Genomic DNA, 23,201 nt, shown 5'->3' with positions numbered 1-23,201 from the left:
TGAACTGTCTACAATACTGCGCTCTTCAAAGCCTTCCACTTGCTCTTGTGATCCGATTCCTTCTCGCGTCTTTTTTAATCTTATCCCTGCTATCCTCTCTTCCTTGCTTCATATTATTAATTTTTCTTTGTCCTCTGGTTCATTTCCTTCTGCTTTTAAACATGCTACAGTCTCTCCTATTCTCAAGAAACCTACTCTTGATAGGCTATCTCTGTCTAACTACCGACCTATCTCTTTGTTGCCTTTTGTTTCAAAGATCCTGGAGCGTGTGGTCTACTCTCGTTGTCTTGATTTTCTTTCTAGTAACTCTGCTCTGGATCCTTTTCAATCTGGATTCCATCCTTTGCATTCCACTGAAACAGCCCTTACTAAGATTACCAATGATCTTCTTATTGCCAAGTCTAAAGGCCTTTATTCCGTTCTTATTCTCCTTGATCTAACTGCAGCCTTTGACACGGTTGATCACGATCTTCTTTTAGATTCCCTTCAGGACCTCGGATTTTGTGGCTCTGTCTATAACTGGTTTGCCTCCTATCTAGCTGGTCGCTCTTTCAGCGTGTTGGCTAATGGCAGCTCGTCTTCCTCTTTTCCCCTTTCAGTAGGGGTTCCTCAGGGCTCGGTGCTTGGCCCGTTGTTGTTTTCTTTATACATGTTGCCCTTGGGTAATCTTATTCAATCTCATGGCCTCCAATATCATCTGTATGCCGATGATACACAATTATATCTTTCATCTCCGGATCTTTCTCCTGATGTTCACGATCGTATCTCGGCATGTCTTTCAGATATCTCAGCTTGGTTGCTTCATCATCGTTGGAAACTTAATATGGCAAAGACTGAATTGCTTGTTTTTCCTCCTAAACCTTCTCCTCATCTCTCTTTCTCTCTTACTGTCAATAATGTTACACTTACACCAGTCAAGGAAGCTCGTAGTCTTGGCTTTATATTTGATTCCTCGCTCTCCTTTATTCCTCATATTGAGACAGTACCTAAATCCTGTCGTTTTGCCAGGATTCGATCATTTTTGTCTGTCTCTTCTGCCAAGACTCTTGTTCATGCATTGGTTATTTCTCAGTTGGACTACTGCAACCTTCTTCTCACTGGCCTTCCTTCTTCTCACATCAGTTCGTTGGTTTCTGTTCACCACTCTGCTGCTAAGATCATCTTCTTGGCTCGCCGCTCTGACCATGTTACTCCACTTCTGAAATCTCTTCATTGGCTTCCAATTCACTTCAGAATCCAATATAAACTTCTCCTGTTGACCTACAAAGCTTTTCACGGTCTAGCTCCTTCCTATCTCTCCTCTCTCATCTCACACTATTCCCCCGCTCGTGCTCTTCACTCCTCTGATGCCATGTTTCTCGCCTGCCCAAGGACCTCTACTTCCCTTGCTCAGCTTCGCCCATTCTCTTCTGCTGCCCCTTACGCCTGGAACGCTCTTCCAGAACATTTGAGAACTACAAGTTCAATCGCAGCTTTTAAAGCTCAGCTAAAAACTTTTCTTTTCCTAAAGCTTTTCAAACTTGATTTTGTTCTGACTTTTATACTGCCTGTTTGGTGCATTCTCTTCCCCTCCTTATTGTTTTATTATGATTTTATTAGAATGTAAGCCTATGCGGCAGGGTCTTGCTATTTATTGTTTTACTCTGTACAGCACCATGTACATTGATGGTGCTATATAAATAATAATAATAATAATAATAATAATAATAATAATAATATTACACAGTGTAAAAACATCTAACAATACACCTGCAGTTCAGTACCTCAGTAATAGAACCTATTTCCCAAAACCCTTTACCTTGTTCCCTCACATATAGGGGAGAGGTTGTGTTGGTTTTTCCCTTTCCTCAGGCTTTTCAAGAGGTAGCGCGTGGCTTGAGAAAGGTGTGCTAGGCAAGGCCTTCTGTTATTATTATTATTATTATTTATTTATATAGCACCATCAATGTACATGGTGCTGTACAGAGTAAAACAGTAAATAGCAAGACTCTGCCGCATAGGCTTACAATCTAATAGTATCTGTGTGAGGTCGGTGCCGTTGCACTTTGCCTCTTGAACTTTGTAGCTGGGATGTTGTGTACAGAATGCAGGTGAACCTCTATGCTGTTCTTTCCTCACTTTCCAGGTGGTGAATGTGACTGGGAATCAGGACATCTGCTATTATAACTTCCTTTGTGCTCATCCACTGGGAGTCCTAAGGTGGGTGTGAGTGACCTCCAGTACATTGCTTGGTTTTTGCATGTATAATGCTTTCTGTACAATCGAACGGTGGAGAGGATATCTTCTTGAGTGTGCGTGAGTAAGATGAAATATTTTATCATCTTATAGGGATATGATATATTTTATCATATCCCCTCTCTGCATTGGCTGGTTTGGTTTGCAGGGATATCACTTTTTGAATGAATAAATAAATGGATTTGTTATGGTCACAGACCAAAATAAAATCCATTCCTCCATATACAACAAATGATCAGGAATCACACATCCAGTTTATAAAAAGAGGGTTTTTTAAATCCAGGGTTGGTTTTTTCTTTTTAAAAATGATGCATGATTGCTGGCCATCTTATTGTCACTTGGAGTGAGCTGTCATGTACATTGCATTGTCTACGTAACAAGTTTATTAAAATACATTAAAAATATACAGATACAAGGGAATGCGGAATGCAAGGGAGCCAAAAGGGAGTTCCTACTTTACCATCTGCTTCCTAATTTTCATTGAAGGTAGGAGGCATTTAGCTACTTTTCCAATAACATAAATAGAATTATTACTCCCCCCCCCCCACAAAAAAACCCTCTCTTTAAACCTTAAGGGAGTAATCCTATGATCCCTGGCAGAGCATCCCAAGGACATCGGATTTTTCAGATTTCCCCTCCAAAGCTGTAGACATTCCGGCAATTTCTAGAGGGGCTCCAAGATGCCCCCTTCCTCGCAGACACCATGGAACGAACCATACCATCTGCTTTTCAAGTTTGCAAGAGCAACCCCATATGAGCACGCAGAGATTTAAAAAAGGTGGGGTGTTCTGGTGGGCAAGGGAGGAAGTGGAGAGACTGGGATCTGTCTTACCCTGTAGCCTCTCCAACACTGGCTCTGTGGTTCAGAGGCCAGTGTAGAGGGAAGACGTAAAAAGGAGGACAGAGGCAAAAATCACCTCCATCATTCCTCCTGTCCTGCTGGCAGCAGACTGGCAGGGCACAGGATTCTGGGAAGCCTCCAAGATAGGGCGCTTCCATCTAGCAGGCAATAATGCCACGGGAGTGCTCCCTATGCAAACTAAGCTATTGCTTCAATCAGCAGCCTGGCTGCCATGTGGTTTGCAAATGAAGCTAGATTGCCCCTGGAAACAATACTAATACTAATACTAATTTTATTTCTTACTCGCCTCTCCATTCTGATCGAGGTGGGAAACAGTAAACGGTAAATACATAAAACTGAATTAAAACATAGTATACATTGTTAAAACATCCTAAAATCATTTTAAAAGCGTCCTAAAATTACACTGGATAGGCTTGCTGGAAAAGATACTACATGATAATATATCACCATTTCCAAAGCCAATTGAGCAACATTTGCAAAGAGCTGCTGCTTAGAGCATTGGCTTACTGTATTTAAACATTTGAAGAAAAGGGGAGAGGGGGCGAAGCCACTTTGCCATCTTGTGACATTAGAAGCACCACCCCACCAAAAAGGTTTGGGTTTCCCCATCACAACCAAAATATGATAAAGGAATCAGTTTAAAAAACCACCACTTACAATGGTTTTACATGCTTAGATTTACTTTAGACAGTGGGAAATGTTGCGTGGTCCCCTTCCCCACGCCCTCTCTCATGATGGGTGTCCTTCTTTGCAGTGCTTTTAACAATATCCTCAGCAATGTGGGCCATATGCTGCTGGGCTTCCTGTTCCTGCTGATTGTATTGCGTCGAGACATTCTCCACAGACGTTCCTTGGAAAACAAAGACATCTACACAATGGTACATACTCTAATTTGAGCCTAGTAGAAAGACAAGGCCTTTGGGCCATGAGCTCTAGGCAGGAGTTGCCTACTTGTTCCATCTCGGGTCTTAATGTACAGACAAAAACAAGAGTGTGCTGAAGACTTGGCACATTGTCCTTCCTTAATAATGATGTGTGTTTGGGCCAGACTAAATGCCATGATGCAGCATTTTCTGAAAATGCAAAGCAGCTGTGGATGACTTTGAGTGTGTGGCCATTTCTGCAACTGCCTTTCCCCCTGGAATTGTCATGGGATCATCCCTGTGCATCCAAATGACACACAGGGGATCCCAGGAGCAGGCAGGGACGATCCCTCCATTTTCCTGGGATAATCCTTAGGTGTAGAAAGGGTCTGTGTGTCAGAGAGATTAACCTTTTCTCTTCCAACTATCTGCTCAAATTCACTTCCTCCAAGCTATTTTTCTCTTTACAAGGGAAAGAGATAGAATCATAGAATAGTAGAGTTGGAAAGGGGCCTATAAGGCCATCGAGTCCAACCCCCTGCTCAATGCAGGAATCCACCCTAAAGCATCCCTGACAGATGGTTGTTCAGCTGCCTCTTGAATGCATCTAGTGTGGGAGAGTGCCCCCCCCAGGTGACTGGTTCCATTGTTGTACTGCTCTAACAGTCAGGAAATTTTTCCTGATGTCCAGCCGGAATCTGGCTTCCTTTAACTTGAGCCCGTTATTCCGTGTCCTGCACTCTGGGAGGATCGAGAAGAGATCCTGGCCGTCCTCTGGTTGACATCCTTTTAAGGATTTGAAGAGTGCTATCATGTCTCCCCAAGATGGGACCCCAGCATCTTTTCTGCTTGGGAAGATAAAGGAATCAGCTTTAGCTCATTCAGGTCCTCAATATATGACCTAAGACGAGCGACATCTGTCCCCTCCAAGAATGTGGGACTATTATGCTGATTGGCAACCTCCCTAGTATCCTCCGTATTATTATGAGGATTGGAGACACAGAAGGCACCAAGATTACTATTATCAGTACCCGCAGGAATGGCAACACGAGCCGTACCCGCGTTTCCGCCAACCACCCTCCGAAGCGATCTTCCCTCCCAGAGGATGTCTTGGCCATGCCACCGCCGCCTCTACCATCAGTACCGAGGTGCGCTCCGCAACCAACGCAAACCGCAGTACCAACCTCTTCGGTACCGTCGGAAGCATTGCAAACGTTGCCTACATCAGACATGGGACTGGATGTTCCATCGGAGGAGGATTACCAATCGGACTCCTCACAAGATACATCACCACCAGATGACCTCATGGTCACTGCAGACGTGGTGTCCCCTTCAGAGGACTTAGCACACTTTACTGATAAGGTACAAAGAATGGCAAGGTCCCTAGGGGCTCAAATATCCCAACCTATAGAGAAATTTAATGACCCAGTTTACGATGGGTCAGTATAATCAAGCCCAGTGGCTATTCCATATTTGCCTGTGCTGCTGCTCACAGCACAACAATCATGGAAGCTGCCCTCCTCTATGCCACAATGTCGAGGAGGCTAGACAACATATATTTATAAGATGCAGGACTAAATTGTCCCGTTCCTATTTACATACAAATAATGCACCAGTGGACAAAGAAGGCCGTAGGTTGCACGGCCTGGGGAGAAGAGTATACTCTTCTACAGCTTTATCCCTTCGTGTGCATAATTACCAAGCCACAATGGAAAAACGTAAGCTCTTTTTATGGGAGAATATTACATCTCTCCGGATTCTTGCCAGATGACCAAAGGGAACTGGCAGATGTTTTTGTATTGAGGCTATGAGACTTTCTCGACAATAGCTTAATACAGCACGCCACGCTACGGACTGCGCCTCAAAGCCATGGTAGTTTCCATTGCGCTACGAAGGCATGCGTAGCTGAGGTCCGCAGGGCTGTCCCAGCAGGCACGCACCCGCATAGAGGATCTGCCGTTCGATGGAAGCCAGATCTAACCACTACTGTTAGAGTCCCCATGGCTGGCCTCCTCGGTAGCAATAATAACTAGGTTCTTCAGTACACTGAAGCCTCTCGATACCGAGACTTACAACAATATAACTAGCTTCTTCAGTGCCTAGCCTGTGACCTCTCGGTACCTAGACTGCTCTCAATACCGAGAAACAATATAACTAGCTTCTTCAGTGCTGAGCCTGAAGCCTCTCGGTACCGAGTCTGGCAACAATATAACTAGTTTCTTCGGTACCAAGAATGAATCCCTCAATGCCGAGACTGGCAATAATGTAGCTTCTTCGGTACAGACTGGAGCCCTCGATACCAACAGTGGCAATTACATAACTAGCATCTACAATGCAGACGCTGGAGTTCTCTATGCTGACACTGGCAATGAACATAATTGGCTTTTTTGGTACCAAGGTTGAAATTTTTGGTACTGAAAATGACAATAACATAATTGGTTTCTTCGGTACCAAAGCTGGAACCCTTGATACCGAGATTGGCAATAACGTTAATAGCACTTTGGTACAAACGCTGAGACTCTTGATACCAAGAGGGCATCTCGCATGCAGCTTCAATGTCAGAGGGTGAGATGTAATATCTCTCCCCTCCAAAGCCAATGGACATCTGTCCACCACATCAGGCAGTGTATACCTTGCAAGCTAACCACCTATTTCAAGGTCCCCATTCCAGAGTCTCTACGCTCTGAGTGCTTTGCTTTCAATAGAGAGCATTTTATTACCATGATGTCTGATGTCATCATTCTTGGGGCTCCCCCCCCCCCTTGGAAGAGGAGGGCATACAATGTTAAATGGGCCACGTCTCCTGAGAATACCATACAAGCATGGATACTGGCTTTAGTACCGTGATGGGGATACGTACAACCGTGATCATTGTCATTGTGACCGATACACAGGGCTCAGCTGTTACAGCCACAATGCGTCAGCACAATTACTTAGCTCTTCTTTGTTCCACCCCCATTCCATGGGACATTAGGAGATCAACTTGGGGAAGATGAGTTAGAGCATAAGAATAGACCTGATTCCCTTCAATCCTTTGAGGACTATCAGTCGGTCTCAACATTGCTCTCTTCTGCATCACCTACACAGGGCAGAACCTCCTTTGGAGGACTTATACCACTTCCCGGTCATTGAGGATGACCAGGCTTGGTATTGAGACACATAACTAGGAAAATAAAGTGCAGGTTTTTGTATCTCATGCTGTATGTACTGAGAAGCCAACTCCAGTGTCGATATTTTTCCTCCCATCACTGCTTCTTGACAGTTAAAAATTCCTGGAAGGGCCCTTCTTTGATGGCTCTGACATTGGAAAGTGCAGAATCTTTACATAAGGTCCAGTAATGGACATGGGGTTTTTTCTTTATGCACCCGTGTTCCAATTCTGTATTAGTTCAGTTAGCCCCAAGGGGAGTTTTCAGAACATATTCATCTGCTTTGGGCCCCAGAGTCATACACTATCTAGTTATGATGTCCAGATCCAACTTTTCCTCTTGTCAGCAACTTTACATGACCCGTCACTTCACTGGGAGTTGAGAGCGATGGTGCGCGCTCTGGCGCTTCGCATGCATACCTATGATTAGCAGATCTCACTCTGTGAACTAGATTGAGGACCTCCCATCCGATGGTGAAGGATTGTTCAGTCTCATTGCTCATCTCGTTTCCTGCATGGGAACCAGCAAATTACAGATGACACACTGTCTTTCTTAATGCTGCTCCTCAAGAAGGGAGTAGGTTTTGCCCCATACACATAAGTATGCATACTTCCATATAGCCATTCAGAACACTCGCCAGAGGTACCTTGGGTTTATCATAGGTACCGATATGTCCCAGTTTGGGTGCGTCTATTGGACCTAAGCACAGCCCACCGAATGTTTGCAAAATATATGGCAGTTAATTTGCCTACACAGAGTGAAAGTCTACCTATATTTAGACAACTGGCTTCTAGTGGCATCTTAGAAGAGGATGCTATCGAAGGCAGTGGGAGTAATCCTCAATTTATTGAGCTCTCTGGACCTCATAGTAGAAACCACAATGTTAGACTGTCAATCCTTACCCCCTGATATATGGGACATAATTCTAGCAGCTAAGAAACAAGCGACTAGAAAGTCATATGCTACCAAATGGGAAGCTCACTCCTCCTTTGCACTAAGCAGGAATGAGAAACCCCTTTCAGAGCCTATTTCCACCATCCTCACTTTCCCTTTTTCCTTGTTAAAAGAGGCCTTAAGTTTCCTCACTTAGAGTTTATCTGGCAGCGATTCTGCCTCACATTTATGGGTTTAGGGCTGTTCGGTCTTCACTCATCCACTGGTTAAGTGCTTTATGAAAGGGATGAAAAATACAGTTCCACCCCTTCGTCCCTTTGTTCCGCAATGGAGCTTTCCCGTGGTGCTCAAAGCACTGCCTGCCAAGCCTTTCGAACCGTTGGCAAAGACAGATTTGCATTTACCGACTTTTAAGGTGTTATTCCTTGTTGCCATAACGTCTGCTAGACGTGCATCAGAGTTAGCGGCACTCCGTATGGACTCACCTTATACGGGTTTTCATGCCGACAAAGTGGTCCTTAGACCGGACCCAGCTTTTTTCCAAAGGTTGTTTCTCCTTTCACCTTGGACAGGATTTTACTCTGCCAAGCTTTTTCCTTGCGCCGACAACTCTTCTTGAGTCAACACTACATACGCTGGACAGAACAGTGACTCTCCGGAGATCCCAAAGATTTTTTGTTTGTTATGGGTCAAACAAAAGGGACTCCAAGCATCTCCGCAGAGAATATCTGCTTGGGTTTTTCAGTCTATCAAATTAGCCTATGAACTTGCTGGCCCCCCGCTGAAGGGGAAAGTGCGCTCTCACTCCACCAGAGGAGGGGCCACTGCTACAGCTTTTGAAAGAGGTATTGCCATACCGGACCTCTGCAAAGCGGATACCTGGTCGACACCTCTGACTTTTGCCAGTCACTACCATCTGGACATCAGAGCGCGTAGAGACTGTGCCTTTGGGCGTGCCGTCTTATCGGCAATCCGTTGAATTTTTCATCCATCACCTGACACCACCCACCTCCGGGTAGTCAGCTTGTTATTCGCCCATATGTGTGATGCACAGAGACCACGAAGAAGAAAGACAGGTTGCTTACCTGTAACTGTAGTTCTTCGAGTGGTCATCTGTGCAGTCACACAACCCTCCCACCGTCCCCACTATGGTGTCATTTTTTATTACCTGGTGGTTCACCTCAGTGAGACTGTTTAGGTGGTTTCAAGAACTGAGGGGATTAGGCGGGAACCCCTGAGCATGCTCAGTGGACGGTGGGGGAGGGGTTCCCGCCTAAAAGACTTTCAGCTATAGAAGTTTCCGAAGCTGGCCCTGCGCAGGCACAGAGCCCATATGTGTGACTGCACAGATGACCACTCGAAGAACTACAGTTATAGGTAAGCAACCTGTCTTTCCGTATTCTCTGCCAGGAACACTGGAGAAGTAGGCAATTCAAAGCGTGCATAGACAGACACCAGCTGAGATTTCATGAACCTGAGGAGGGGAAAGTGAGCATTATTTTTATTTATTTATTTATTACATTTTTATACCACCCAATAGCCGAAGCGCTCTGGGCGGTTCGCATTAGGGGAACAAGAAACTCCAAGAAAAGGAGAAATGTTGAGTGGAGAGGGGAAATTAAGCTGTACAGAGTAAAACAATAAAATAGCAAAACCCTGCCGCATAGGCTTACATTCTAATAAAATCATAATAAAACAATAAGGAGGGGAAGAGAATGCACCAAACAGGCACAGGGTAGAGTAAAACTAACAGTATAAAAGTCAGAACAAAATCAAGTTTGAAAAGCTTTAGGAAAAAGAAAAGTTTTTAGCTGAGCTTTAAAAGCTGCGATTGAACTTGTAGTTCTCAAATGTTCTGGAAGAGCGTTCCAGGCGTAAGGGGCAGCCGAAGAAAATGGACGAAGCCGAGCAAGGGCATGCCAGGACAATTACAGACTTGAGTGGAAGCAATTTGTTGGATAAAATGGTGGCTTCCTGGTGTTCCCACAAAACAGCAGAATGTGTTCAGGTATTGGGATTTGTAGTGTGTATAGGGCTTCATAGGGCTTTGTTTCCAGACCCCTGATCATCCTCATTGCCATCCTCTGAACACGCTTCAACTTATCTGCATCCTTCTTGGAGTGTGGTGCCAAGAACTGGATGCAATACTCAAGATGAGGCCTAAGCAATGTCAAATAGAGGTGAACCAATACCTGAGTCGAGTTCTGTAGCCAACTATGAATCCACCTAATAGTTGTTCCATGTAGACCACTTTTAGCTAGTTTGTTCATCAGAATATCATGGGGCACTTTGTCAAAAGCTTTGCTGAAGTCAAGATATATTAGGTCTACAGCATTCCCACAGTCCACAAGGGAGGTTACCCGATCAAAGAATGAGATCAGATTAGTCTGGCAGGATTTGTTCTTGACAAATCCATGCTGATTTCTAATAATCACCGCATCGTTTTCAGGGTGCATCTAGATTGACTTCTTTATAATTTGCTCCAAAATTTTCCTAGGGATGGATGTCAGACCCAGGTTCCTCCTTTTTGCCCTTTTTGAAGATAGGGACAACATTTGCCCTCCTCCAGTCATTCAGCACCTCACCCATCTTCCATGATTTCGCAAAGATAATCAACAGCGGTTCTGAGGGTTCTTCCACTAGCTCCTTCATTACTCTAGGATGCAGTTCATCGGGCCCTGGAGATTTGAACTTATTCAAAGAAATTAGGTGTTCCTTGACCATGTTATCACTCTCAAACTGCAATCCTGCCCCTTCAGGTTGTGCTTCACTTTTTCCAGGGTGGGTCATAGACCTGCTTTTGGGAGAAGACTGAGGCAAAGTAGAAATTGAGCATTTCAGCCTTTTCTTTGTCATCTGTTGTTGTTTTTATTTTTATTTAGAGTATTTTTATCCCGCACCTCAGCCAAAAGGTTCTCAGAGTGGCTTACAATGTATCAGTAAAGAAGACAGTCCCTACCCTCAGGCTTACATTCTAAAAAAAAGACATGACACACAAGGAAAAGTGGATGGGGAGGGAAGAGGGAGAAAATAAAAAGAAATTAAGGAGACTGTTTAGGTTGGTGGGAAGGCTCTGCTCTGTCCTCTCATCTCCCAATGGAGGGGCAAACCAACAGCTCCTTCTTCCCCACAAGGTGAAGATGTTAGTCCTGTGGGAGGGGGGGGTCCAACTGAAGCAGGCTCTGATGGTCCCTGCCTGCTCCAGTCTCCCTCGCATCTTCTTCCCCACAGACATATTTTGAGAGCAATATTCAAAAATACACATTTAAACATGTATGTACACGTTTGTGTGTGTGTGTTTTTAAAGCAAATATTTCCGTGGAACAAGAATGGACATATGAAACATTGACATGGACCAGAAACAGACTAACCTCTTCTGCTCATCCCTCCCTTCAGCCCATCCTACCCCGCAGGGTCATTGTGGAGGCAGGGGGCAGAATCTGATGTACAAGGCTCCTCCTTGGAGGAGGAGGAAGGGTGGCATCCAGAAGTACGTTATTATCCTGTGGCAGGCTTCTCCAGACGAGCCACCAGTGAGCTGGGCCGGGGGAATTGGAATAGGCCCAGAGTGTCCCTAAGCATTGTGGGATGCAGAGATAGGGTTTGTGGCGGCATCACGTAACGTCACAGTGTTGAAGAGGGTCCCTGTGGCTGGAAATCTTAAAAATGTATGGGATGCAAAGACAGGGCTCTAACAAGAAGACAAGCCTGGGAACATAGCTGGCTGCCGTAGTCCCTCTTGCCAATATTGTCGACACTGACTGGCAGCAGCAATGGCTCTCCAGGGATTCTGGCAGGAGTTTTTTCAGCCCTACCTGGAGATGCTGCCAGGGATTTTTGAACCTGGGACCTTCTGTGTGCCATGCAGGAGCTCTCCCACTGAGCCCCGGGCCCTCCCCAAGAAGCCTACGCAACACCCTACCTTAAGCAGCTGAACGTGTATATGCTACACTCAGCTTTTGCTTCCTTTAAAATAAAGAATTCAAGTATGACGTGGTCACTTTCCCCCAGAGTTCCCGTAACTGCCACTTTATACACTAAGTCATCCGTATTGGTCAATATCAAGTCAAGGATTGCCGATCCTCTAGTTCCTTCCTCCACTTTCTGTAGGAGAAAGTTATCAGCCACACATGTCAGGAATTTCTTGGAAGGGCCACTTTTGGCAGAAATTATCTTCCAACAGATTTTGAGGTAATTGAAGTCCCCCATTCTACTATATCACACTTCCTTGAAACACTGGCAATTTGCTTTTCAAAAGTTTCATCCTTGTCTTTTCCTTGATTGGATGGTTGGTAGTAGACGCCTATTATCATGCTCCTTTTATTTCTTGCCACATTTATTTTAATCCAGATGCTCTTGATGTTGCTCCCAGGCTCATCCTCCTGTATTTCTGTGCAGGGATAAGTATTTTTAACATATAGTGCAATTCCGCTCCCTTTCCATTTCTTCTGTTCTTTTTGAACATGTTATATCCTTCAATTGCTATATTCCAGCCATGGGAGTCATCCCACCAAATTTTAGTTATACCTATATCAAGTTGTATTTGCCTTCATGTATTAAGAGTTCAAATTCGTTCTGTTTGTTTCCCATGCTCTGGGCATTAGTATATAGAAGACCATAGTCGTTGAAGACCATGCGCTTTATAGTCTGGCTTCATTCCTACATTGTTGTAAACGTAAATTTTGGGGTGCTATCGGAGCTCTCCACCAGCCCTTTTCGCTTCGCTGCTGGCCTGCTCGCCCCGACAATTCATCATTCCCTGTTAAGGGCAGGAATTTGGCTGAACAAGGTATCAGAATGCCTTGTGGATAGGGAAGAAATTATTCTCACACTCCAACAATATTGTATGTGTGCATCATACAAGTGAACTAATGTGAACCACAGAACACTACGCAAGTCAAAGTCATTTTCTCCATTCCTTCGAAAGACCCTCAGAGTCCTTGAACAGATTCAGTGGGGATTCATTACATTCTGTCTTATATTCTCATTTGTGGAAAAACACAGTGCTTAGAAGAATTCTGTTGACTCTACCTCTAGTCCAAGGACCCTGAACTCTAAATTGGTGCCAAAAAAGTCTACTGATGGTTAAGTTTCAGGCTTTATACCATCTCTTGTTCATACAACTATTTACGTTTGGCAACGGGATGATCTCACCCTGCAGAGCCTGAGCAATGAAGAATCTGGCTGAATGTTTTAAACTGCAGTACAATTTAGGTTGCATCTTCTGATTAATGCTCCCATTGTAAAAGCTATATATTTTTACACTGGAGTTGCAACCACAATTGCGATGTTCAGCCAAAGGTTCACTGTTTGTTCTAATTAAACAGCTGGATATTTGTAACAGTTTGGTGGCCTCCTATGATGAAAGACCCGATGGAAGCTTGTGCATGCACTAATAATGAACTGTGTTGCTGTTCTTTGTCCTTCCCTCCTTTTCTCTTCCCTTTCAGGAATATGGCATCCCCAAGCATTTTGGTCTTTTCTATGCTATGGGCATTGCTTTGATGATGGAAGGTGTCCTCAGTGCTTGCTACCATGTCTGCCCCAACTACTCTAATTTTCAGTTTGGTAAGCATCCAAGGAACGTGGGGGGATAGAGGGGCTTGCTTTTGTCTATTGACGTTTTGAACAAGATCACCGAGAACTGGTTTCAATGATAGCTCTACGCTTTAGAGACCTTGAGACAACCAGTTCAATTTTAATGTTCAGGCAATATGATATAAATTTGAATGCTTGGAAAAATAATGCTTCGTTGAGAACTTCTTCAGCAAGTGTGCTGCTTTTTCCCTGTTTGTTCTGTAACTGGGTTTTTAAATGTGGTTTGTTTGGTTTTTGTCTCATCCATCTGGTTGTGTTTATAAGCTTGTGTTTTTTGTGTCATCCATTAGGGAACTGCATTACTTCATTACAGTTTCTTTTAAAAAATATGTATTTCTTCTATTCAGAATAAAGATCACATAGTTTGCGGACCCTAATTGTCCCAATCAACAGTACAGTTAGCACTTGCTAACATGGGCTTTCGCTCATGAAAGACTGGGAATTACGTTTCCCATACATTACTGATTCTTGGAGTACTGATTCTTCTCAGCCCTTCCACACCTTTTGCTATCACCAGCCCCTGTAGTAAAGATGCAGCGCTGTGCATGCATATTTTTACATGTCAGGTCAATTCCCCCCTTTGTTTTCTCTAATGTGACTTAGGGACATGAATTCAGCATTGTGCTACAAATTTGGGGCAGAGGTCTTTAAGGGCACAGTCCTATTGTAGCCACCCTTGATACTCATACGCTTTCTGAACTCAAAGGCTTTTGAGTATCCAAAGCAGAGCAGGAGGTGCAGTGCTCTGCAAATTAGCCAGATGGGCATTTTTACACCTCTAGCTGAGGTATCAGGGAGGGACAGGGATGGAGGCTTGGGAAGGCTGGGTGTAGCTCCCCACGTCCTCAGTCCTGTACTCATCACTGGTGCCCCTCCTCTCCCTCCTCTCCCTGCTCACATTTGGAGGAGTTTGGACTTCTGGGTCTGAGGTTGGAGCGCTGTCTCCAGCCTCAGATCCAGGAATCTGAAGCTTTGTGCTCCCACTTCCAGATGCTGTCTAGGGGCTATTGCTTTCCCCATTATGGGTGATGATGATGAGAGTGTTAACTCGGTAATATATCTGCTGAACCTTTTCTGAACCTTTTTTTTTTTTTTTTTGTATGATCCTAGTATAATAAAAATGTAACCTCCCATCTAGAAATCAAGGAATGACTCATTAAATATATGGTTCATTGTGGTCACAGTACTCTCTGGTCTGATACACAAGCATCTGATGATTCCAAATGCTGAGCTGTTCACCTTTGTCTGTCCTGTGATAAGTTTTCGTCCTTTGATCAGGCATGACGTGTGGAACTAGATGTTTCGAGAGGCAGCAACCTCACTGACCTGTCTCTCCCTCCCTGCCTGCCTCCCTCCTTCCCTTTCCTATAACATTAGTAAGTAAAACATGAGATGTGACAAGGTGATGCTTTGTTTCCTCACAGCCACTCCGCTTCATTGTGAGCTGCTTGTGGGAACAGAGAAACATGAAGCACAGTGATGTCGTGCCACCATGTACTTTACTTGCTAAACATTGTGAAGAAATAGGGAAGAAAAGGGTGTGCTGCTGCTTTCAATGGGAACTCTTGGAATGACTAGTTATGTCCTTAGTTCAGGCCCCTCCAGAAACAGAAATACAAACACATTCTGCTTTGACGAGGCAAAAACAGAGTGAAACATGCAAAAGACAGTGAAATGGAAAACGAGGGATTTAAAAATCAAAAGCAGTCATAACTACTTCAATACATTAAGGCACAAAGAAAAGAAGAGTCACAAAATAAACTCAATGATAATATAAACTATATTTCAGTAAGAAACAGAAAACTATGATAAAGGGTTGCCAATTATCATGCTCTATCTTGCATTCCAATAATTAATAAATTGCACTCAGATCCAAGAAATTTGATATTGTGAACCCCATTTTGCACTCTTAGCTCTCAAGTTAATTTACTCAATACTACTATATCACATAGCTCGATTCTCTCAATTTTGCTATTTGAGGGATCTTCCAATATCTGGCATATCTTACACTAGTTGCCAGAATCATCTAACACTTCTTTATCTTTTAATAACAACATTACCATGGCTCATGCAGAGCCTTGCCTTTAAGGCAAAACCTTCCTTTCTAAGTGCCACAAAGGCAAGACAAGATTGAGGCTGATTAAGGAGGAGACTGGCAGCCTGCTACCCCCTGGACAGTGGAAGGAAGGAAGGAAGGAAGGAAGGAAGGAGGCAGGAGGAGGCTGAGGCACGTCGAGCTTGGTGGGCCCGTGCCCTGTTTGCCCTAATGGGCCACCTCCCCTGTTACTGGTGCTTTCTAGTCCATCTTTGTCCAGGAAATTAGTATATAGTATATTGTTCCATGGTTGCCATGTAGCATTATCTGGGACTTCTCAATGGATTGTCATTTCCTCAGGAACTTAGGAAAGTAATAAAAGTCGCATAAGTAATAAGTAATTTGGGGTGCTGGTGGTGGCATAGGGCATGAGGAATGGAATCCATATAGAGCCTTCTGCTGTGCCAATGCCCCAAACAATGGGTTGCATGGTGTTGCCTGGTTTGTGTACTTTGGATAAATACTGGTTGAGCGTCCTGGAAGTGCAAGTGTCTCTGCATTAAGGGAAATTGCGTTGTTTACCCAGTGCTTTTCTGCTTCTTGATTCTTTGGTGCAATTGTTATAAGCTGCGGTACACCTGGAGGAGAAGAGCGACAAGGGGGTTGAATTGAATACTTCCCTTCTGTTCAGTTCCATTGAGTTCTATTGAAACAGTGCCATCTAGTGGCAGAAGTTCCTGCTGCTTCCCAGCTATTATCACTTTAAAAGTGGTTCGTTTTATTCTGGGATTTCTAGAGGGTTTTGTGGGAGATGTCCTGGTATCTGAAAACTTCTGTAAGTGGCCAATCATGAGCGTGCAATAATTGCTTATTTAGACCGATCCCTGAGCCTGTGCCAATTAGTTCCTGCATATCTGTAGGAAATTCATTCTCCGTGTTTTTAATTTTCTACTGATATTGCTCAGTGGGATCTGAGGACAGGGAACTGTAAATATGGCTTTGGAGTCTCTTAGATATAATGCAACTTGTTAATGATAATGGCTATTCCTTCTTTGGCTGCCTCTTTAATTATGTGTCTGAGGCTCTAGATCATATTCTGACAGCTGAGATCGATTATCTCAGTCTGGGCATGGCAAATTTTGTACTATCATTGCATTCAGCATTACCCCATACCCCCTAAAGCAGCAGCAGCCAATGGAGTGGACCGGGAGATGTGGTATCAGTGTGTTGTTCTGGCTATTCTTCAGTCACATTTTTCAAGGTTTTTGCCACAACCTGAGAGCCCAGAACTCTATTAAAAAACAAAGTTAATTAAAGCCTAATTTTTAGGATTAGTTCCGTGTCATACTCTGTTCCCGTTGTGGTGCTCTTAATCCGCAACAATAGCAACCTCTTTATGATGCTTAGACGTCACTCTGGGGTGGTAGCAGTGCCCTCTGGCATGAAGGGAGGCTTTCTCCTCCCCCAGAAGAATCATTGCTAGTAATGCCACTGTTGTCTTTTCTCCCTCTTCGACAGACACGTCCTTCATGTACATGATTGCAGGGTTGTGCATGCTAAAGCTGTACCAGACTCGCCACCCGGACATCAACGCTAGTGCCTACTCTGCCTACGCATCCTTTGCAGTGGTCATTTGCCTCGCTGTCCTTGGAGTGGTATGGCTGTGTCTTCCACATTCCGTTATTGACAGAGGGACTGATTGGGCAACCATTGGGAGGAAGTGCGGAGAATGGAGTCAAGGGGAAATGGGGCATAGCATCTGTAACAAGTTGCTTGTGACTTCTCTTGCATTTAGGCATATGTTCTGCAGCTGCCAGGGCCACACAGTAGCTGTCTGAATCCTACTCTAGCATTTACTGCCTATGCTACAAACACGAGTTTGGATTATGTATATATCTATTAGGGTGGGGGAACCACATCAGATCTGAGGAATGGACTGACACAACCGCACACGCACACTCACAGGCTGGATGATGTTAGGGAGCTGGCCAGCATTTGTCCTTGGAGACAGGTTTGCCTTCTGTGCATTGCACATTTGGCCAGCACTTCCTGGTACGGGTGGACCCCATGGTCGAGACTCCGTCAGCAACTGAAAGGAGCAGCCAAATGTATTTGCTAGCTCCACTCAGCCCTTTACAGCCAGAAGCAGGTGAGAAGACCCATTGCACGATCCTGGGGACTTCCTTCGTCATAGGGCAGGCAAGGGAGGGGTCTTCCAGATAATGCTTTCCTGCCTTGGCACATTGGCAGGAAAATGCACGGGGGCCTCTGGAAGCAGGGAACTGCCTGGGTCCAGCTCTCCGGAACCCTCCTTTACAGCAGGGTGAATAGTCCTCCCCCTCCAACTGATCTTTCTGGTGAGGGGGGCCCCTTTCCAACATCAGTGCATGGATCCAGAGCCTAGTTTCTCAACAGGTTAATTGAGCTACTCAAACAATGGGTGGCCTGTGGTTTAGCTCTATGTCCCAACCCTTCTCTTCCCATAGAGAGGAACCAGTACCTCATATGATTGGGAAGCTATACTTCTATTAATGCAACCCAAAATAGCATTTGCTTTTTTTGCAGCCACATCACACTGTTGGCTCATATTCAGCTTGTGATCTACAATAATTCCAAGATCCTTCTCGTTTGTAGTATTGCTGAGCCAAGTATCCCCCCATCTTGTAACTGTGCATTTGGTTTCTATTTCCTAGATGTAGAACTCAGCATTTATCCCTATTAAATTTCATTCTGTTGTTTTCAGCCCAGCCTATCAAGATCACTTTGAAGTTTGTTTCTGTCTTCCAGGGTATTAGCTATCCCACCCAATTGTCTCATTGTCTCTCCCCAGTTTGAGAAGGTTCCATTGATAAGTACTCTTTGAGTCCGATTCTGTAGCCAACTGTGAATCCACCTAATAATTGTTCCATCTAGCCCACTTTTTGCTAGTTTGTTAATCAGAATATCATGGGGCACTTTGTCAAAAGCTTTGCTATATGTCCTTCCCACCAAGGCCATGGATTTGCTACAGGTTCCAGTGGTGGCTCTTGCATCCACAGCATTCATACATTCAGAGCAGGAGAGGGGATCTAAGGATCCATGTGACAAGTAAGTGGAGTCTGCCCTCTGCAAGGGATTTGAGGCCAGAGCTGCAACTATTTGGGCATCAGCAACTAATTCATTTCCCCCCAGAACTATCATCTCTTGGCACATGCTGGCAGCAGTAGAGTCTACTCTCAAGGCCATTAAGAATGGGCTGAAGAAGACTGAGCTCATAACAGTGCTACTGGCGAACTCTGCCCTAGATGCAATACAGTTGAATGCCAGGGCCTTGGCCCTAAATACCCTGGTCCACAGACATATCAGGGACATTGACCAGGACTTATAAGCACATCTTGCCAATTCCCTCTTCGAGGGGGCCAAGTTTACCAGATCGGGAAGCAGCTCCTTTTCTTCATGAACATCTGGAAGCAGACCAGTTTGAATGTGTAGCTGCAGAAGACCATCCCCAGTTATTACACGCTAAAATTTGCTGGAAGTTCCAGGGAGAAATGTGTTGCCTCGCAATGATCAAAGAACCTGTAGAAACATAAGAAATTCTTGGAAGAAATAGAATATCGATAGCAATCAAAGCTATAGAACCACTTCCCTTGTTGGGCTTCTTACTCAGGGACTTCTTATTCAGGACTTCCAGGCAACACTGATTCATAATCAACTGTAAAAAGAGTGCCCTCCTTCCCACCCGACGTCTGTTTCACCTGGGGTTGATTCTGGACACTGTGGAGTTCAAAATGGCACTCACAGAAGAAAGGTATTACAAGTTTCAATATCTAACCTCAGTGGTAGTTTTGTCTTGACAGGTTGACCTCATGCAACTTGGCCAACTTGTGGGCGGTGATGGTTTCTGCCAGGGTGTTCCTTGGCTCACTTCCACACCAGGCCTCTCCAATACCTTCTGCTTCCCATACAGTATTTGATAGCCCAGCTAGTGAAGCTGAAAGTGAACATCCCTCCCAAGCTGAGGGACAAGTTCAAGGTTGATGGAACTGTCAGGTTTTCGTGTTAACCTTAACAGTAATTAAGGTTAGATTATTGGCTGAGACTTGCAAGCTCAGCACACCTGTTGGTGTTTGAGTGAAGGGAGTAAAAAGCTCACTCTTTCACACCAATAAGCAGTCAGCCAGTGGAGGTTTGAGGGTATGGCGTAAGCTGCTGCCGCTGCCAGAGAAAGGAGTATGCTGTATTGATGCAAGGCCAACTTTTGTCAACGAGAACCGTAAAGCTGTTATGCTTACTTTGATTTATGGTGAGACAATTGCTTTGTTATAATTTGCTGCTACAAGCCTGGTTGTTTTGTTTGAAAGACTTCTCTAAATAAACTGCATTGAAGATTCAAAACTCACGCTTGCATTTATCTGCTGTGGAGGAATTTGTACAAACTACTTATTTCCCCCAACAGGAACCAGCGAGATGCTTCAGGGAGTCTCCCTAAAGGAACTCTCAGGATTGTCATCACAAGCCTCTTTGTTTGAGGGGCAGACTTGGTGGATGCTCAAGGCACTTGATCAGCATCAGAGAAGACCAGGAGCATAAACTAGTTGGAGATGAGGGCAATCCAGCTGGCCCTCCCTGCATTCAGCTTCCAAGTCCACAGAGCAAGCATACTGATTTGTACAGACAATATGTCTTTGAAGATGTACATGAATCACTGAGGGAGCATGAGATCTGTCCCCTTCCACAATTTGGCCATGAAACTCTTGATGTTGTCAGAGATTTGCCTCGGTTGCTCAAGGTGGAGCATCTGTTGAGGGGCTCCAGTGTTACTGTGGAGGCACTCGTGCCACTGGGAGCCTGAATGGGCATTCAGTCATTGAGTATTCTTGGGCGTAACAGCAAAGTTCAGGTGTCCAATACTGGATCTTTTGCCACAAGAAAAAACATGCTGGTCAAAAAAATGCATGCCCAGTTTCCTGTGGAGCACTGGCCCGTATGGGACCCTCTATTCATTCCCGCCCATTCCTCTGCTCCCAAAGGTGATTTGGAGAATTGAGAAAATGCAGGGGGAAGTAATTCTCATTGCTCCTTATTGGCCCCACTGGCCATGGTTTCCAGAGCTTCTCAGTGTGTCAATACAAGGCTACTGGAGAGTGCCTAACAGACCAGATCTCTTGTTTCATGAGCCTGTTTACGGCCCAGGCCAGGTCTCTTCTACCTGGAAGCTGATCTTTGTGCCCTTCCACAATGATAAGGTGGTGCTTAGAATGGATCCTTCCTTTGTGCCTCAAAATACACTCACTTTTTCTATAGGTCTCCAGATTATTACTATTTTCCTTCGGTCCCAAACACAAAGGAACGGAGTTGGCATAGCTTAGAACATTCATAGGGCACTTTGTTTTATTTAGATCGGCCTGCTGAGCATAAGGACTTCACGTTTTCTCTTTGTTTTCTTTCGGCCCAACATGTTGCAGGGCAGAGTTTCTAAATCCACCATTTTTATGTGGTTCAGGGAATGCTTGCCTCTGCCTTGGGGGAGTAGCCCTGTGGGGAAATTGCGGCTCACTCTCAGAGGAATAATAATAATAATAATAATAATATTTATTACCCGCCTCTCCCTCTGGATTGAGGGGGGGAACAACACCAAATAAAATATAATACATAAAACCATATAAAACCAATACAATATTAAAATAACAGTCACAACATCTTAAAATTCTTAGCCTTAAAATTCATCTGGGTTGGCCTGCTGGAAGAGACTAGTCTTCACAGCTGTCTTAAACTCAGAGAGAGAATTAAGCCGATGAAGCTCTTCCGGCAGGCCATTCCACAGTCGGGGTGGCAGAAGAAAAGGTCGTCTGGGTAACAGTTGCCAGCCTAGTTGTGGCTGACCGGAGTAAACCCTTCCCAGAGGACTGAGTGTGTGGGGCAGATTGTATGGGAGAAGGCGATTCCGCAGGTAACCTGAGGGGCAGATGTGATAGCACTTGAAGTACTGCAAGGCTTGTCCCACAGAAGAGGGCTGCAGATATGTGAGTAGTAAAAGACAGAGGAAAGAAATGGCGGTTCAACTGCTTAATGAGGAGGGCAAATTGATAACAGATGACAAAGAAAAGGCTGAAGTGCTCAATTCCTACTTTGGCTCAGTCTTCTCCCAAAAGCGGGTCTATGACCCCCCCCCCCCCCTGGAAAAAGTGAAGCACAAGCTGAGGGGGCAGGATTGCAGTTTGAGATTGATAAACAAATGGTCAAAGAACACCTAATTTCTTTGAATGAGTTCAAATCTCCAGGGCCCGATGAACTGCATCCAAGAGTAATGAAGGAGCTAGCAGAAGAACTCTCAGAACCACTGTCGATTATCTTTGTGAAATCATGGAAGACGGGTGAAGTGCCGGACAACTGGAGCAGGGCTAATGTTGTCCCTATCTTCAAAAAGGGCAAAAAAAGAGGAACCTGGGAACTACAGACCAGTCAGTCTGACATCCATCCCTGGGAAATTTTTTGAGCAGATTAGAAAGAAGTCAGTCTGTAAGCACCTTGAAAACAATGCAGTGATTACCAGAAGCCAACATGGATTTGTCAAGAACAAATCCTGTCAGACTATATCCTGTCAGTCCTGGGCCCAGCACTCTTCAACATTTTTATTAATGATTTGGACAAGGAGGTGCAGGGAACGCTGATCAAATTTGCAGATGACACAAAATTGGGTGGGATAGCTAATACCCTGGAAGACAGAAACAAACTTCAAAGTGATCTTGATAGGCTGGAGTGCTGGGCTGAAAACAACAGGATGAAATTTAATAGGGACAAATGCCAAGTTCTACATCTAGGAAAAAGAAACCAAATGCACAGTTACAAGATGGGGGATACTTGGCTCAGCAATACTACAAACGAGAAGGATCTTGGAATTGTGGTAGATCACAAGCTGAATATGAGCCAACAGTGTGATGTGGCTGCAAAAGCTATTTTGGGCTGCATTAATGGAAGTATAGCTCCCAAATTGTGTGAGGTATTGTTTCCCCACTATTTGGCACTGGTTAGGCCTTATCTAGAGTATTGCATCCAGTTCTGGGCTCCACAATTCAAGAAGGATGCAGACAAGCTGGAGCGTGTTCAGAGGAGGGCAACCAGGATCATCAGGGGTCTGGAAACAAAGCCCTGTGAAGAGAGACTGAAAGAACTGGGCATGTTTAGCCTGGAGAAGAGAAGATGGAGGGGAGACATGATAGCACTCTTCAAATACTTCAAAGGTTGTCACACAGAGGAGGGCCAGGATCTCTTCTTGATCATCTCAGAGTGCAGGACATGGAATAATGGTCTCAAGTTATAGGAAGTCAGATTCCGGCTGGATATCAGGAAAAACTTCCTGTTAGAGCAGTACGACAATGGAACCAGTTACCTAGGGAGGTTATGGGCTAGAGGCCTTCAAGAGGCAGCTGGTATGGTATGCTTTAAGGTGGATTCCTGCCTTCAACAGGTGGTTGGGCTCAATGGCCTTCTAGACCCCTTCCAGCTCTACTATTCTATGATTCGATGAACCTGTTTACTATCATTGAAGACTGGGGACTTTTCTATATGAGGCTTTTAAGTCA

General features: G+C 44.6%; 1 protein-coding gene across 2 annotated transcripts in view; it reads left to right on the top strand.

Annotated features, from left to right (window-relative positions):
- Nucleotides 1–23,201, top strand: part of SIDT1 (SID1 transmembrane family member 1) — a 117,802-nt gene that overhangs the window by 37,617 nt on the left and 56,984 nt on the right. For both annotated transcript variants that reach the window (XM_063128910.1, XM_063128911.1), the window contains exons 9-12: nt 2,126–2,199; nt 3,852–3,975; nt 13,454–13,571; nt 17,155–17,291. In XM_063128910.1, the coding sequence (XP_062984980.1) occupies nt 2,126–2,199; nt 3,852–3,975; nt 13,454–13,571; nt 17,155–17,291 (453 nt within the window). The remainder of the gene's footprint in view (nt 1–2,125; nt 2,200–3,851; nt 3,976–13,453; nt 13,572–17,154; nt 17,292–23,201) is intronic.

Source organism: Elgaria multicarinata, chromosome 6 (assembly GCF_023053635.1).
Source record: "Elgaria multicarinata webbii isolate HBS135686 ecotype San Diego chromosome 6, rElgMul1.1.pri, whole genome shotgun sequence".
NCBI classification, from domain to species: Eukaryota; Metazoa; Chordata; class Lepidosauria; order Squamata; family Anguidae; genus Elgaria; species Elgaria multicarinata.
The sequence above is the reverse complement of the archived record's forward strand: the minus strand, read 5'-3'. Positions and strand labels throughout refer to the sequence as shown.